General features: G+C 33.9%; 2 protein-coding genes across 4 annotated transcripts in view; one reads left to right on the top strand and one right to left on the bottom strand.

Moving 5' to 3' along the window:
- Nucleotides 1-1,309, top strand: part of LOC125678249 (torsin-1A-like) — a 19,602-nt gene extending 18,293 nt beyond the window's left edge. For all 3 annotated transcript variants that reach the window (XM_048916537.2, XM_048916539.2, XM_048916538.2), the window contains exon 5: nt 1-1,309. This exon is cut by the window's left edge and continues 6,399 nt beyond it. The gene's annotated coding sequence lies outside the window, so the exon portion shown is untranslated.
- The window catches only part of LOC125678248 (B-box type zinc finger protein ncl-1-like), an 18,262-nt gene extending 874 nt beyond the window's left edge, over nt 1-17,388 (bottom strand). The window contains exons 1-2 of the mRNA XM_048916534.2: nt 17,224-17,388; nt 8,473-10,764 (exon numbers count right to left, since the gene is read on the bottom strand). Of these exons, the coding sequence (XP_048772491.1) occupies nt 8,473-10,764; nt 17,224-17,252 (2,321 nt within the window). The 5' untranslated portion in view covers nt 17,253-17,388. The remainder of the gene's footprint in view (nt 1-8,472; nt 10,765-17,223) is intronic.

Genomic DNA, 17,388 nt, shown 5'->3' with positions numbered 1-17,388 from the left:
TCAATGAATGGCAGTTTTTACTCTATATATCCACATTGGCCCCGGGGATGCAGAAGCCGTGACATTTACAACTTGTTTCAAAGATGAGTCAAACCAAATTTGAAAAGAATTGGAATGTATATACAATGTATCAAGAAAACGTTAAAAATGTTCAGTTGATAACACAAGTAATCACTGACCATTTTGGCCCTAACCTGATACTAAAACCCCTGCCCCCAGGATCATGAAATATACAATTTTGGTAAGGACTACTTGTTTATTCTAAATATCCTTCAGTTTCGATTTAGCATCAAAATAGCATTAAAGATGTTTTTTGAAATGTTTTACACATAAACACCATATATATATAATCCAAAGTATTTTATTATATTGGCATAGACTTGAGAATTGCCCAGAATCATGCCTGTTATACAGTGCTTATACAGAGAATCATACAATATAAATTGTTGGTACAAAAACATTAGTTATTTTAAGGAAAAATGGGCATTTTGGTACCCAATTGTAAAAATCTCAAATTCTCATTTTTCAAAAAACAAATGAAGAATCGGGTACGGAAACAATTTTTACTTTACTGGTCAAAACGACGTGAAGAGGGTCAGAAATCAAGAAAACTCACAACATATTTTTCGTATAAAGAAAACTTCACTATGGAAAGTTATATATTTTTAGAATCCCTAGAATTAAGAAAAACTCTTATGTAGATTTCGAATTAGTGCACATGACCTTCGAATTGAAAGAGGAAGGTATGAATTTACAAAAACCAATTCTGGCCAGAAGATTTCTTTAGAAAGAAACAAAAGCTAGAATATGTGAATTATGTAACCTTAATTGTGTAGAAGATGAATTTCATTTCCTTATACTGATTGTCCATTCTATGTTGAAGAGAGAAATATGTTTTTTAATGGTATATACAAGCTCAACTAAAATTTCATCTATCTAACAAATAAGGACAAATTTACTTGGTTGATGATTAATGAAGACAAACCAGTAATTGTCAAATTGAGTGAATATTTAGTGCAAACTTTCAGAAAAAGAAGTAATGCTTTAAAACTGCAAAAATCATTATAGTTTATTATTCATATGTTGGTATAATACTGATATTGTCCATTTACTTGTGTATACACATGATTAGCAATTCATATATGTATGTACTTGTTTCCCCAACATGCTGCATCCACATGCAGTTTATGTAACCTTTAGTTAATGTTGTAAGCTTTCTTTCTTTTTTGAATTTCCTTCTTTATAAACTGTCTTACTGTTATGCCCTCTGGGCCCAAAATTGGAATAAACTTATCTTATCTTATCTATACCAAGTTTGGTTCCATCCAGGAGTCAGAACCTCTAACCCAAAGATAATGAAATTTACAATTTTGGAAGCGGCCTTCCTGTTCTATATCGCTATGCATTTAGTTTTTCTTACAGATGTGCAGAATATGAAAATCAAATTTTGCCAATTAAGCCCCAGAGGTGCAGGAATCCTGAAATTTACAATTTATATCCCCCTTGTCTCAAAGATGCTTTGTAGAACCAACTAACGTAATCCCCGCCAGCGAATGTAATCTTATTTGTGAATTTCACAGCTAATGTAATCAGGATTACATTAAGGGTTGCGATGAGTAGAAGACAATTCAGCGTGGGTATCCCACCCCAATAACCAGCACTGTAATGGACAATGGATCCTCCTTTCAAGTGCATCAGACAGACTATTAAATGCCCAAATTCTACCTGCAGCAATTAACTAAATCCAGTTATATTTAGCAAGAATGAGCTAATCTTTATAAAATTTCGCTGGCAACTTTATACAGAGTTGCAGATATCCAATTGTTCCTTAAATCATATCAAAGTTGATGTTTTGTATAGCTAGAGATAAGAGAATGCAAAACTTAATACAATCTACAAGAAGACCAAGAATCCTGATGAAAACATCAGTGCTCCGACTGTCTAAGTATCCAGACCAATCAATATCCATTCATTCTAAAAATAAAAGTTCTCCCTTCATATATGTTTGAAGCCCAAGACAGTTTGTTCCTGCCAGGACTTACCAGTTTATGCCTGCCTTATTTATAAAATATATGGCTGGACCAGGATTTGAACCATGGACCCTTGTATAATATATGGTGCCATTACAACCAAACTTTCTGATATTCATGTTCTACCAAGTCAAAAGACTACTACACTATATATATATATATATAAACAAAACATCAAATTTGAAGCAAACAAAATACTTTATTGAATTCCATTCAGTTTACACGCATAACAAAAACCTGTGAATACAGTTAAAAATTTTCCATTGTACGTTGATATATTAACATGAAAACCTGACATACAAAATAAGAGATCAAAATTTAACCATCAGTGTTAACATCTAAGTATATAGTTCTACGACTACGCACTATTGCATCAAAAATTACATAGAAAATAACACAAATTAGTATAAAAACAATGCATAAGGTGTCCTTTAACAATTTTCTTTTTAGCCAGGTTGAGTTGGGAGGCCTGGACACTCAGATCGCTAACAGGATGACAGTGAAAAAACCATATACCCATTCAAAAAACAACAAACTTCTAAACTAATCAACTCACAGTGATGCACATGACTGGTGACCAATCAGAAGAGGGAACGTTTGTGTGACCTTCAAGGCTTGTCCTGCACTGTTGACCTTTCCATGGATAGGTATGCTTTCTAATGATTGGTCACCAAGGATGATGAGAACAGAATTTTTTAGCCATTCACTAATAGCTGGAAAAACCTCAATTCTTGAAGAAATGGAATGTGTGAAAAGCAAAAAAATCCTGCTCCATGACTAGTGAACAATACCTGACCAAGTCACACATTCATGAAACCCTGACTGCTTCCAGACATGGACGGAAACAACCATTGAAAACCATATTGTTTTTTTCAATTTCATATGACTAATCCATCTCCACTAATTTACATTTCCACAGATATAATGTTAAGCTAAGAGAATTTGAAAATGAATCATTCATACCATTTTTATGACCTACACATGCATTTCTTGCACCCAACTGTCCTAATTCCCTGAATGAGTATTTTATCCTGGCAAGAAATTGCACACTGATTTATGATTTAATGCAATGACTGATATCATCTTCGAAATACTTCTTGCAGTAGTGTAGTCTTTGGCATTAGAGGTAAAGGGCTTGTAAGCTTTTGAGTGTGACTTTGTCAGGTTCTGGAAAGAATTTCCATATATTTACTTAACAGCAACTAACATTTCAAATGAACATAATTTTTCCCTCTTGTAAAACAAATATATCATGTAAAAGAATTTCCTTTTCGAACTTCAAATTCACATACCATGAGCGAGGACTACTGATCTAAACTACACTGAAAACAGCAAAGCAAAACTCTAAAAGAAACTCAACTTTTGTACACTGGATTACAACAGGAAAACACATTCACACTAAATGCTAAATAACAAAAAAAAAAAGAAAAAAAAAGAAAAAAATCTTGGTTACAAAACTTAACACCAGACCACCATTTAAGACCAGATTTCCTGGTTAAATGCCATTCTATTCCATTTCCTTTCAAATTAACAATTAATTGTTCATTCCCTTTATATGAACACTGAACTGTTTGTACAGTGGTCTTGTAAAATTGCATAAAGTGATAAATTAAGACAATAAGCATATATTTCTACCTAACTGTAAATGTAAGTATAAAAAGGTCAACAAAAAAGGGATTAACTGGCAGACTTTTCTTTATAAAACATTAACGAGGAAAAAAAAATCAACATTGCAAAAAATTTCTTGCTCTCTATTATCTTGAAACATTAATGCTGAACACCCTTTGGCAAATTTGTCCAAAGAAAATAACAAAATCAAAATTCCACATCAAACATATGATAAATCCTACAAATTTCACTTGATGACCCTATTTAATTCCTTCCATATTGTGAATACTTGTTTAAACATAAACAAATACTTATACAACTTGTTAAAATAATATTCAAACATACACATTCAGTCATAATGGTGTATGCTATTTGGCTGATAAGTTGAAGAGAGAGAGCACTCAAGGTTTATTACTCTTGATTTCACAAAGTGGACAAACCTTCCATTCAACCCCAACAAACCTTTTTTTTTTCCCAATATTTTTTTGTAAAAAAAAAATTAAGTCTAACAATAACAATATATTCATAGGATGGGGGATTTATGACTTGTAAAATATATGATGTATATATGTAGCAAATCACAGAGGAATTTGTAGTCTTATGTCATGTACAAATGTAAATAAACCTATGACTAATAATCTCTTTGATTCACTAAGCGAAGTTGATGATGCTTTTTGATAGGGTGGTCACAGTAACGCAAGATAGATTTTTAAAGCTCCCTGGCAATTTTTGAGTGATGTTCCATTTGATTAACACAATAAAATGTATTACGTATTACATTTTTGTTTTGCTAGTGCATTAGCATCATAAATAATCCGATAAAAAATCCCAGAATTATATAGAACTGGAATGAAGCATTTAACAACAACACGATAAATGTCTGTATGAATAACTTATAAAACTGCACAACATATTTTCTAACTATATCATATAATACAACTTTATACTGAAGTTCTTCCAATGGATTAGAATTAACACTACGCTATTTAAAATGAAATCATATTTTGGCAGATATGGATGCAAAATTTGTCTTTAAAAAAGGCCTCATATTTTGTAGCAATACATCCTGGGGGAAAAAAATCAAGAGAAAACACGGTTTGAAAATGGGAAAGGGAATATGAAAATCCTAAACAATAAAGAGAAGAGAAAAAAAAACCAACCAAACAATTCGGACCTTTTTAGAATTTAACAAGAACATTAACCTTTGCACCAATCTGTAACCTCTACCTGCAGACAGATGCCTCTATAAGTAATATATAACATAGGAATACCTGAAAACACAGAAAGTCAAGTCCACAATGCAATGCAACTGAGAGTGCACTTTAATCGAAATAGTGATGCCTGCTGGCCTCTGTGGTTTCCTGGGACTTTTCCAAATAAAAAATACAACATAAATAAACATCATTTACACTCAAGAATAAGGAACAGTTACTCTCTTGTTGTATTACAAAGAGAGGACTTAACATAAAACTCCAATTCAGTAATGCCAGTTATTTACTTAAGTTCTCGAGGAGCAAGAAAATTTCTTCACGCCATTCCTTGCCATTTCCATATAATGCCAACGGCAAAGTCATGGAAGAAAGACAAGCTACTCCTCCACCTTCTAAATTAAGAACGAGATGTCTTAACTTTTGTTAAAATAATCAAAGTTCCTGAAGTTAATATACTATAATCACAGATATAAACTAAATTAGGATTCACATCAAAGAACATATTAAAAATCTAACTACAGAATAACTTATGATTGTATTGACCACACACATGCACATCCTATCAACTGAAATATAAATAAGGGGCAAACAAAAACAAACCAAGATTATACAATGGCACAATTATAACAGCTTGATTGCCAAAAACACTGACACTCAACAACATGGTGGAGTGAGAACTTCTCTATTCCATAAGTACTTTATTCTAAAATCTTCTCACACACATTATATATATTCACACACACACACCCAAAATCCCAAGTTTTTAAAATATAAATTTCATTTACTGTCCGATTTTTGCTCTGGATTAGAGTACTGTTCTCAAACCACATAACATTTGGATTAGATTAGTTTCTATATCAAGGGGAGGCCACTCTCTTTTCCAAGGACAAAAAAAAAAAAAAAAAAAAACAACACTGCATTAACGTTCTTCATTAAAATGTCACAACAGCTACTTTTCCCCGGAGTTATGTTACTTGACATACACACAACAAATGACTGTGCACATAAGTGCCCTCAGAATGGCAGCATAATACAAGTCAACAAATACAAAATAATTTAACAACAAAAAATGTGACTGGAGGCAAAGTTCAATAAAAATCTCGATTCATAAATGAGCATAGATGAACACCGTATATTCATTGGTCGTATCTTACTAAAATCAACGACAAAAACAGTAGTAGAGCACAAACGGGGAGGAATGTTGTCAAACAGTCGGTTATCTTATGGATTGCCGAAGGCTCCTTTCATAATATAGTGGGTAGAAGAATGTGTTCTTGGCTTACAATTCCCACTAAAAGAAAAAATCTCAAGAAGTACTAGTTTCAGCTGGTTTGCAGAAAATCCAGTGCTGATGAATGGTTCCAAGAGAAAATGTGCACACACAAGCTAAGAAGACAGAAGATTGAGATGCTTTCAGCACCATTGGCAGATTGCAAAATACAAAATATAATGCAGTCATTCTCACAAAAAAAAAACCCCCAAAACTCTAACAAACTAAATACAAACATGGCCTTTAATATAAAAGATATTACTGAACTTTATCGTATGTTTGCATACACAACAAATCTGTTGAACAGCAGAAAGAATGAATGACCCATGCCTGTAAAAATCCAGTCAGTCCACCCATCCAAATTTGGGATAAAATTATTTCAACCAATGAGAATGGAATTAACATTACTCATTGCCTTTTTTCCTGGGCCAAGTCAATGAATGTAGACTTAACAACGAACTTTTACACAGGAAGGAAGACACTGTGGTAAGATTTCAACACAACCTCCCAAAAACAACAATTTTTAACAGCATTTTGTAGAAAAATAATCAATGTTTATGAACACACTCAAAGTACAACAATACTTTTCAAAATATTTGAGACGAGCCACTAGCATGAAAGTGCATGAAATGATCAAGTCTAACGGTTAGCACCATGCTGTAACAGTAAAGTTTGTAACATTCCTTTTGCTACATGATGGGGGAGGTATGAATGGAAATGAAACATTGAATTCTTTGTTCACTAACAAAATAACATTGCAATGTAAATTTTTGTTGGGGATATAAAAAACTCTAACAATATGGCAAATTATTATGAGAAAAATGCAAATGCTCTGGCACTTTCATGCTAGTGGATGTGCAAGCTGAGAAGCACGGTTTTTTAAGTGTTTAAAGATATTTTTATGGAAATGCTTTCTTGACAACAGACTGATATGAAATTTTCTGGTTGACAACAATATAAAATAACCCAAAATACATTGGTACAGAAGAAAGCAAGCCATGAAAGGTATCATATTTGTTCAAAAAGAAATTCTTTTTATCAATCTTTAACATAGATGTTTCTACCTTATTCTTCATGTTCTTAGAAAACCATTTTACAATAGTATTACATTACCCCAAAGAAAAAAAAAGCCAAAAATTAAAAAGTTGTACAAACATTTTAGTATAAAAATACAACACTACAAAACGCCTTATCCTTCCCCTCTAAACATTGCACAAAAACCATGTTATTTAAAGCTCTACAAATTTCAGTTACATACAAAGTAAAAATCCGTCAACTTAAATTCTTTATAAAAGCAGCAGCCATTATACTTGTGTTCTATCATCACTCTTCAACGCGCCTGCACTTTTAATTTGGTTTCTTTAGCTCTTTTTTCCCCCCATCTATATTTTTAATTTCAGTAAAAAACAAATCCATCTCACCTTGGTTTTTTCCCCTTCCTATCCTTAAATTCATCTTATTAAAAGGAGTAAAGTTTTGAGGTGTACACTATATATAATATATAATGATCAATGGATATGAACTTCCTTTTGACTTCTTGTTTGCATAATTCATTGAGAGATGACATTAAATTGCAGTATATTTTGATCTTTGATTCTCTGAACATTGAGGTAGCACTCAAAAAAGATTATCCTATCTTATGGCAAAAAAAAAAGCACACTCAATAAAACACAGTGAAATTCCTAACCCATCTCGGTGTAATATCTTCAAAAAATACCAACAACGAGAAAAATATTAATAACTTGGAAAAAATGAAAAAGAACAACTAGTAAATTAAACGACTAAATAACACTTATATATATATACCATAACACAATTCAAACTATCAAATAATAACTTACAAAAGCAGGCATTTCATTTACAAATTTGTGAAGAAGAGCCACAACAAAAACACGGCTATCACATATCAAATATGAACAAAGGCTTTCAAATTTGTGTACAAAGTCTGAGGTTGTTCCATGGGGCTCATGCTCATATAAGCCACTGTAACAGGCACAAAGATTGGATGAAAATACTGATTTTTGTATAAATTTAACAGTAATGGCATGCAAAATGATTAAAAACATGACATGTGCCTGTGACACTGCTGATACAAGCTTACAATATTAAAGGGTTTTCCTTGCCCCCTAAATTCCTATTTAATTTGATATCCATACTTGGCATCATTTTCAAATGTTGACTAGAAAATGAACATTTGAGTAATACATAAAAATTGGATTTTATTCCAGTCTATTTTGAAGCAACGCTACCTTGTAAGTTGCTTTGGACACTGTATAATATTCACTTAGCCCCACATTAAATCAGCATGTCGCTGCTTGATTACTACATGGGAATGCCAGGTATCTGAGCATACCTGTAAATGTAGAGACGGTAGTCTTTGCTTGCTAGTACAACAGAACCATCGTCCATCAGAGACACATCGAAACATTGTGCATGTTTGACCTTGCTCTCCAAGGCATTGATAAGCTGGCCATCTTGAGTGAAAATCGTAAGGTTGAAGTTGTTGTGGTTATCAGCAACCAGGATTTCTCCTGCACTGTTAATGCCAACGCCAATAGGGTAGTTTGTGATGCCCTCTCCTCCAATCTGCCTTAAAAAGACTCCTTGGTAGTTGAAGACCTTCACACAATGAGCTCTATTGTCGCTAATGAAAATTTCTTCCTTGTCATTGACGACTACGCCATTTGGAAATTCAAGGTGCTTGGAGCAACCAAATTTGTGGATAACATTCCCAAACTGGTCAAAGATGATTACTCTCATGACTTTGCATTCCACAATGACAATTCTGCCTTTGTTGTCTACTGTCACGCCTCGTGGATGCTGGAGTATATTGGCACCAAATTTGCGCACAAATTGCCCATACTGGTTATAGATCTGGATTTGATGGGTTGGACTTCGTTCTGTAACAATGATGTCGCCTGATGATTTCACCACCGCCACTCTGTTTGGATAGAGCAACTGACCATCTCTCTTCCCACATTCTCCAAATTGAAATTTGAATCTTCCTTCTTTATCAAAGATTTGGATTCTATGATTATTTGTGTCTGCGACAATGATGTCGTTCTGTGCATTCACTGCTACTCCACTTGGTTCAGTGAACTGGCCTTCCATGACACCAAACTCTCCAAATTTGCAGTGGTAGATCATTTTCTGTCGTTTCAGCTGTGACTTCGGTGGATAAAGACTCGTAAGGTTGAGCTTACTTGATATGTCAAACAAAGGATCAGCACTGGTAGAAAAGACATCAATGCCATTCTGGAAAATGTCCATACCATTGGACCACTTCTCATACATGTTAGTGTCAGCAGGTGGAAATATGAGGCTATTCTGAGAGCCACCAAAATCTTTTGACAGCATGGGTGTCTCAAAAATATGACCATTGGTTAGAGGTGGTGAAGAGGATGTGGAGGTGGTGGTGGTAGTTATGACACCGTTGGGTCTGGCAATGGGAGGTGGTTTCTGTACAGGAGGAATGATGTCTTCTGCTTCACGTATGTATCCAAAAGTGTTGCGTACACCAGTGGTGATGGCCTGAAAGTTAGACACAAACTCAATATCAAAATACATCTGATTGTTGATGTCTGGACAGAAGTTGAACATATTCTGAAATCGTTGTTCCACCAGATTTTTGAACATCAAAGCTTCAGTGATGCTTGCATATTTGACAACTTTGTCAACAAAGTCACATCCTTGGAAAAGACGATCGATGTTTTCTTGGATCTTCTGAGCCAAAGAGCTGATGGCAACTTGCTTAGTGTTGAAAACCTGATCGAGTTCCTTCAGAGATTCTTGTTTTCTTTCCTCCAGCATTGCTCTGTAAAAGTTGTAGGTATCATTGATGTCATTCTGAGCTTTGTGGTATTGTACCTGCAGGCGACTAGAAATGTGTTCAATCCCTTTGGCTGCTACACGCAGTTCATTGACTTTGTTTTTTGCATCCTCTTCCATCCTCTGCAAGACTTCCATCTGTTTTTCTCCGATGTCCATGATGAAGGAGCAGTCATGGCCTCTTCCATGGTCAAAAACTGTGCACTCTTTACAGATGGGCTGAACACAGGTTTTGCAGAAGAACTTCAGGACATCTGTCTTGTGCCTGGGACAGTAAATAGGCTTCTCTGACTTGCCACTGCCGTTTTCATCTTTACTGCCTTGAATTTCACTCAGACTTGCTACCCTATGTCCTTCAAAACAGTGCATAAATTGGTGAGCCATGACACAGTTGGCACACAAGAAATTTGCACAATCAAAGCACCTTGCAACAGCGTTGGTTTCTTTGCTTTTGCAGCCTGTACAATGTAAGGCACTTGTATCTAATGCGTTTGTTTCCAATAGGTTGCTGACAGCGTAATCAGGCAGAAGACCTGTCAAGCCTTGACCCCCAAGAAATGTATCTTGGTGGCACTCTGGGCAGCTTATCTTGTCTGCCACTTCCTGAAGTTTCTCGAGACAGGGTTGACAAAAAGTATGAAAACAGCTAAGAACTTTGGGTATTGTGTATGTTTCTTGGCAAATGGAACAGCGGGTATTAGGCCCATTGGCATTTTCCATCTCGCTGTCCGATGAATTGGAGGCGGTGGATGCTGTGGTAACCGTATCGCTCTGAGAGGGAGTAGGTGATGACATGATGACTCGTTTCAAATTGCACCTAAAAAGGGAAATATAAATAGATCAATGCATTATTACAGGTATAGCCAGTGAAATAAATTTTACAAACACAACATATGACATCCTCTATCTATTTAGGCTAACTCATGTATTCTAGAATTAGGACTGAAAAAAATGTTAACAGACAGACACTATAAATTGTTTAAAATCGTCATTTGGATAATCTATTTATGTCATTGTTTATTTTGCTTTATTTTATTCAATATATCCATTAATGTGATATTTTTCACGGTAGTTTACTCTGCTTTCTAAAGTGGCTAACAAAAATTGTGCCCTGGAGGAAACCTCAATATTTTGATTTATTGTCACCAGTAAAGTTCATTGGCAGAAACAAAGTGTTTAAGGATCTCCAAAAACCGAGAGTCATAGCACATAAATATGCATCAGCATACACATGCTCCTATCATGATTGTACAACAACATCAGTTGAACAGATTTAGACAGAAACCTGATCCTCCATATCAGATCTCGACAGCCATTACTACTGTCAGTAAGAGCAGACACAGAGGGAAATTAAGAGGAACATATTTTGTCTTTTGGGGCTTTGACCTCCAATTCGGCTAATGTTCTGTAATGAACCACACTAGTAAACAGGCCAAAAGTCTCATAACTTTATTTTTCTAAACATTTCTTTATTCCTTGAGTGGTTAAGAATTATGTGGCTAAGAGAACTTTAATCACAAGCTATTAAAACAGCATAAATTTGTATTCAGTTTTATACTGTGTCATTCTCTAAAAATATAAATCGTAAAGACTATAGACATCAATATTGAATGAACAAGCATTAACAAATCCAGAAAAAACAATTTTAAAAGCATCTTTTAAAAAAAACTCCACACGAAGAGGACACAAAAACTTGACTTTGGGAGCATATAGTAAGGCATGTACCAGACTCAACATTGGACAATGTGGTTTGTTTTCATATAGTAAGGCATGTACCAGACTCAACATTGGACAATGTGGTTTGTTTTCATATAGTAAGGCATGTACCAGACTCAACATTGGACAATGTGGTTTGTTTTCCTTCTTTCCTTGAACTATTCAACAGCATATAATTCCTAACAGTGTACAAGAATACAAAAACTGACAAAATAGTCTTTATATCATACACTGTTGGTTCACAGCTACTAGTTTTAAATCCAAAAGAAGCAAATATATCTGTATCAAAGCAATAGTAAAATATATGAACAAACTATCTGCTGGTTAAACACCCCTGATCATCACCTGAAGAACCCTGAATTCCATCATTGGTTTCAATCACATTAAATCTGTCCCAATAGTTGGATACAAAGTATTATTCTCTGCAGGTGTGTCTGAACTAGGTTTAACTGAGGCGTAAATAATTCCCCCAATACTCTGCTGAATAAACCATTAGCTGCTTCCTTACACACATACACACAGCTAGATATCCCCTCAATGAACAAATCCGATCTCTTTTTTAAAACTGCCCTGCCTGCAGTCAGAGCCAATGATTTGTTTCAGTATGACACACGAGTCTTGGAGAGAGAATGGCAAGCTAACAAGAGACCTGGTTATGACTCAAAATGATCACCAGACGGAAGGCATGACTCATTATGTTGGTGAAACATTTTTCCAAAGTGCTTAGCAGGCAGGCTTGATCATCCTCCAATAAACTCCATGATGCAGAATTATTGGGAAGGAATTTAAATGACAATCACTTTAACCAGTCACTCGACAGTTGTACCTGCATAAATTAGGCATTCATCTTCAGGATAAAATCACTGTTTTCCTGAAATATCCTGCATCACTTTATTTTGGAATATTGATTAACAATTTCTGCAGACTGGTTGGAATATAATTGTTTTTATCTGATGGTTCTTTGTTTAGATACAGGTGTGCAATCGTGCATTTCAAATTTTAGGAACAAAGAGGAAATATGTTTTACAAAATTTGGAAATTTTCAGTTACTCTTGTTTGCAATACAATTTTGTGTTGACATAGATATATATATATGTGTGTGTGTGTGTGTGTGTGTGTGTGTGTGTGTGTGTCTACTACTTGCATATCTCAGATCTTATTACAAAGAATGATAGCATGTCTATCACAGCTAACACATTATCTTGCTAGTCACTTGAAGTCTATTATCATCTATTCTATAGTATCCACAAAGTACACATTAGATTGTATAGGTTTTAAAAACATTCAGTAAAATACAGAATATGAATTGTTGGAGTATGTTAACTTAAAAATCTTAATACTCATAATTAATCTAATACATGTCTCTTTGTCTCTTTTCTAATACATGTCTCTTTTATGAAAACCATTACAATTTAGTTTCAGTTCAGAAATTTGTGACTGTCAATTTGCTTACAAGTTAGGTATGTAAATTATCACTGATACCATGAAGAGTGTGCAAAAACTTTTTATAAGATGTTTATCAAATACTGGAGTCAGCATCAGGTCAAAAAAATTTTTTTTCAATTATTTAAGAAATGAACAGCACTTTTGAGCTATTCATGGTCAATATGAACAGATTTGGATTTGAGGCAAATTCTGTGAATCGCGCCATTATATTTTCATTCATTTACTAAATCAACATTTGTTTACATTGTTTGTATAAGTCAGGAAATATTTTGTTGCATAAAACGAACTCCTAAGATCCATCTATGTCACAGCCTATAAGTTTAGCTAGGAGACCACAAGATTGGGATGATAATCCACGTAAGTTCACAATCTTAATCCAGGGTGTGACTTTGTGAGATCTTTGTAACACATGTTGGATTTTTTTCAAATCATTACGCTCTCTCAGTTGCGTGCTTTAAACTAGTTCAGAATCCGTTCATAGTCAATATGAACGGATTGTGTCGCATGCTGAAATTGGTTGGTTCATAGAGGAAAATGCGATTTGCAATATAAATATATAAAAATGTTTAAGGTTTCCAACTAATTCCAAGTTCTCAAACCTGCTTCAATTAATTCATTGAAATTTTGTAAGTACCAGCATTGTCCACCAATAATTTTCAGCAAGCAGATCACATCAACTCGAAGATCACTTTCTACCTCTGAATGTGCTGAATGCTGAACTTGGAATAAGCAGAATAAGCTGCAGTAATCATGATAATTCAGCTCCCCTCGAGTTTTAATACCCACACAATTCCAAAGACATTTTCTTTAGGTTAACTGTGGTTGCAATGCACAACCACATGCCTTTTCTTTTTTATTCTATTTTTTAAATATCTACATCAATTCTAAGCTTGTGTGTCAAATTCAAAAAAAAAAAAAAATAATTCAGATGTTGATCAATTAATCAGTATATGTAGTAATTTTTTTCTGTTGTCATTTGAACTACCACTACCACTGCCACACTTACTGACCTTGACTGATAGCAAAGAGGATCTATGCTATATTTCAATATTAACAAGTTTTGCTGAAAGTAAAGCAATATTGGTGAAACTTTAGAAAAAATTATTCCTTTGAGGAATGAAGCTAATTTTTATCTATGTTATATGATCATACAAGAAATATATTGATGCAAGCATAAAAAAAGGTCACAAATCATTTGCTTCATCTATCAAAATATGTATTAAATGTGCTTTTAAATTTGTATCTATAACAAGAGGCCCATGGACCACATTGCTCACCTGAGCAGCAGTTCCTAGCAATAAACAAGCTTGAGCAAAACTATTATTATACAAGCAGCTTGGTTCAGAATTTTTTTCAAAGGTAACGACTTCATTAATTATCAACCTCAATTATTAAACTTGACTACAAATTCATTGATTATCACATTTTCTTGTAGACAGATGGCCTTTCATATTAACAAATTCATTCAAGGATGCTTTGTGCCAAGTTTGGTTCCCTATACATTTGCATGTAAACATTGATCCCTCTTGTGGCCCCTTCCTAACCCCAGGCCTCATGATTTTTACAACTTGAATCTCCACTTTGTCAGAAAGCTTTCATGTAAATTTCAGCTCTTCTGACCTAGTGGTTCTTGAGAATATTTTTAAATGACCCCACCCTATTTTAGCATTTTTGTGATTATCTCCCCTTAGAAGGGGACATGGCCCTTCATTTCAACAATTTTGAATCCCCTTCACCTAAGGATGATTTGTTCCAAGTTTGATTGAAATTGGTCTGGTGGTTCTGGAGAAAAAGATTTTCCTATAATTTGTATCCCCCTTATGTGGCCCCACCCTACCCTGGAGGCCACAATCTGAAATTTGAATCTACTCTAACTTGGAGTTTTCCTATATATCAGCCTATAAAACTTATATATATTGTAATGCACATTACATTCCATTACATTACTTCAAATATTTGATATTTTGGAGGTTTGGATTAATTCATTATATTAGTGATTGACTTTTAGACCTTATGAACACAGAGATTAACTTCATGTCTATTGTCTTTAAGAGTTAACAGTATCTAATGAACAACATTTTAGTTTTAGTTTTAATACCTTCAGGTATAGTAAGTCACTACCTCAATGCGTCTCCTAACATTGATGAATATTTTGTGGGCTTATGTTTACTGTATATTTAAATTTTTTAAGTTATTATGAATTTTAAAAAATTCTGTCATAGCAATATGTTATATATGTAATGTACTCTCAAGTAGTGTGTAATGCAATGCATTAGATTTTAAAATAGGAGTAACGGTAATGTAAAATTTACTAAGTAATGGTAATGTAATGCATTACATTGCTATGTAATTGACCCCAGGCCTGGCAATGGAATTTTTATAAAAACTAACTTCACATTACTTACTATTAAGTATATACTATTAATAATATTACAGAATCAATTAGTTGTCTTCCCTGGGGTTTTAAGCATATTCTTGATCAACACTAAGCTATATAGGAGTACATTTCTCCTGTTTACAAACTTTGTATTCAGATCCTCATTCCGAGATTTTACACGAGAAGGCTACAAACATGGTGAACAAATCTGCAAACACTTGACTCAAGTGGCCCAAATGAGCAAGTCCTTCCCATTATGTCATACATACATTGAGTTCTTTTAGCCTACATGTGCATTTAATCACAGCATATAGCCATGGGACAAAGACCTTCAAAACTGCCACTGATGTGACTATATGCACATTAATTATTTTCAACATATTTCAAAACCATAAAGGAAAATAGTTTCAGGTGCATCATCCATGTCAGAGGCTGGAGTGAAGGCAGTTGTACATGTGTAGTTCCATAATTTTCATAGCTACAAACATGTATAAAAAAAAAAAAAAAAGAAAAAAAAAAAAGAAATGCCACTGTTTCAATGTTGTACTTGTTAATTAAAATCTAATAGTGATGACATATAAAGAGTCATTTCAGATTAGGAAAGCGTGACGGTGTAAAACCACAATTTACACAAACAAAAAACTAATCTTTCTGTGGAATCAGCATTTCTACAAAATCACTATTTCATTTCAAACATTTAAGATATTAATTTGCATTTATTCTCTAACACAAGTAAGGGCAAGGGAAACTGATAGTTTCCTGATATTCATTTACATTTCATTAACTTTCCCAAATTGCCTTGTTTTTCAGAAAAATGTTTTAAATATTCAAATCTTCTAGAACTTCAGTTAATTTTCGAATATTACTTATGTTGTTATGTACCATGAAATTGTAAAATGCATCTCACAGAGTTTCTCTTTTGGGGGGGGGGGGGGGTACTTTTAAGTGAGTGCAACATATTTATCTTGCACCAACAACTGTATTGTTGATTTGTACATAATTTAACAAAATATGTTCCACAAGAAAGGGAAAACTGGATACATACTTCAAATAAGGTATAAAATCTCGCTTGTGCAGTAATTGATTTGTGCATTAGTAGACTTATAGCCATTATATTTCATATTGTTTGTACTTCCTGTGTGTACACATCAAACAAGATATGCAATCATTATTTCTGACCAAAATTTAGAAACAAAACATCACCGATTATAAAAATGAAACACTTGTTAAATCAATCACTACCACTAAAAGAGCTATAGGTAATCATTTCCTTTCATCTTATTTTGAGTTTAAACAGTTAAATTGTGTACTTTGACATTTGTCAGATTTCAGAAAAGCCTGATGCATATATTACACAGCGACAGAAATGTCTACCATTCCACCACAATCAGGCACTTAATTCACAAGCTAATGTGTTTACTCCTTGGTGCATTAAATGTTACACTTTCCCAGATGATATTTGGTATCCTCACTTAGCACATGTCATGTTGAGGTATGGTATTAACTTATCCATTATTTTGCAAAAGAGAAATTAACACATAATTTTAATTGCATATATATATCATCAAATATTTATGCATTTTGATTAAAAATCTCATTAAAAATCAAAAATAAAAACATTTCTCTAGCAAGTAGTAACCAAAATTTATGTCTTGGGGGTGCTCTTTTTAGATTATTTAAGAAAATAATATCACTACAAGGTTTGTCTTACATCAACAATGAAAATATAAGAATTACCTGTTCCAATAAGATTCAAAGTTATACATGTCACTTTGTCTGGGAACTAGTCAGGAGTGCAAAAAGGTACATTGGCCCCCAATTTAAATACAAGTACACCATCCATTAAACACTAATGCCACTCAATGAGTACTCTAGGGTGTTAATTATCATTACTTATAGAAG

This window comes from Ostrea edulis, chromosome 2 (genome assembly GCF_947568905.1).
Source record: "Ostrea edulis chromosome 2, xbOstEdul1.1, whole genome shotgun sequence".
In the NCBI taxonomy this organism is placed as follows: Eukaryota; Metazoa; Mollusca; class Bivalvia; order Ostreida; family Ostreidae; genus Ostrea; species Ostrea edulis.
This window is presented reverse-complemented; position numbering and strand designations above follow the sequence as displayed.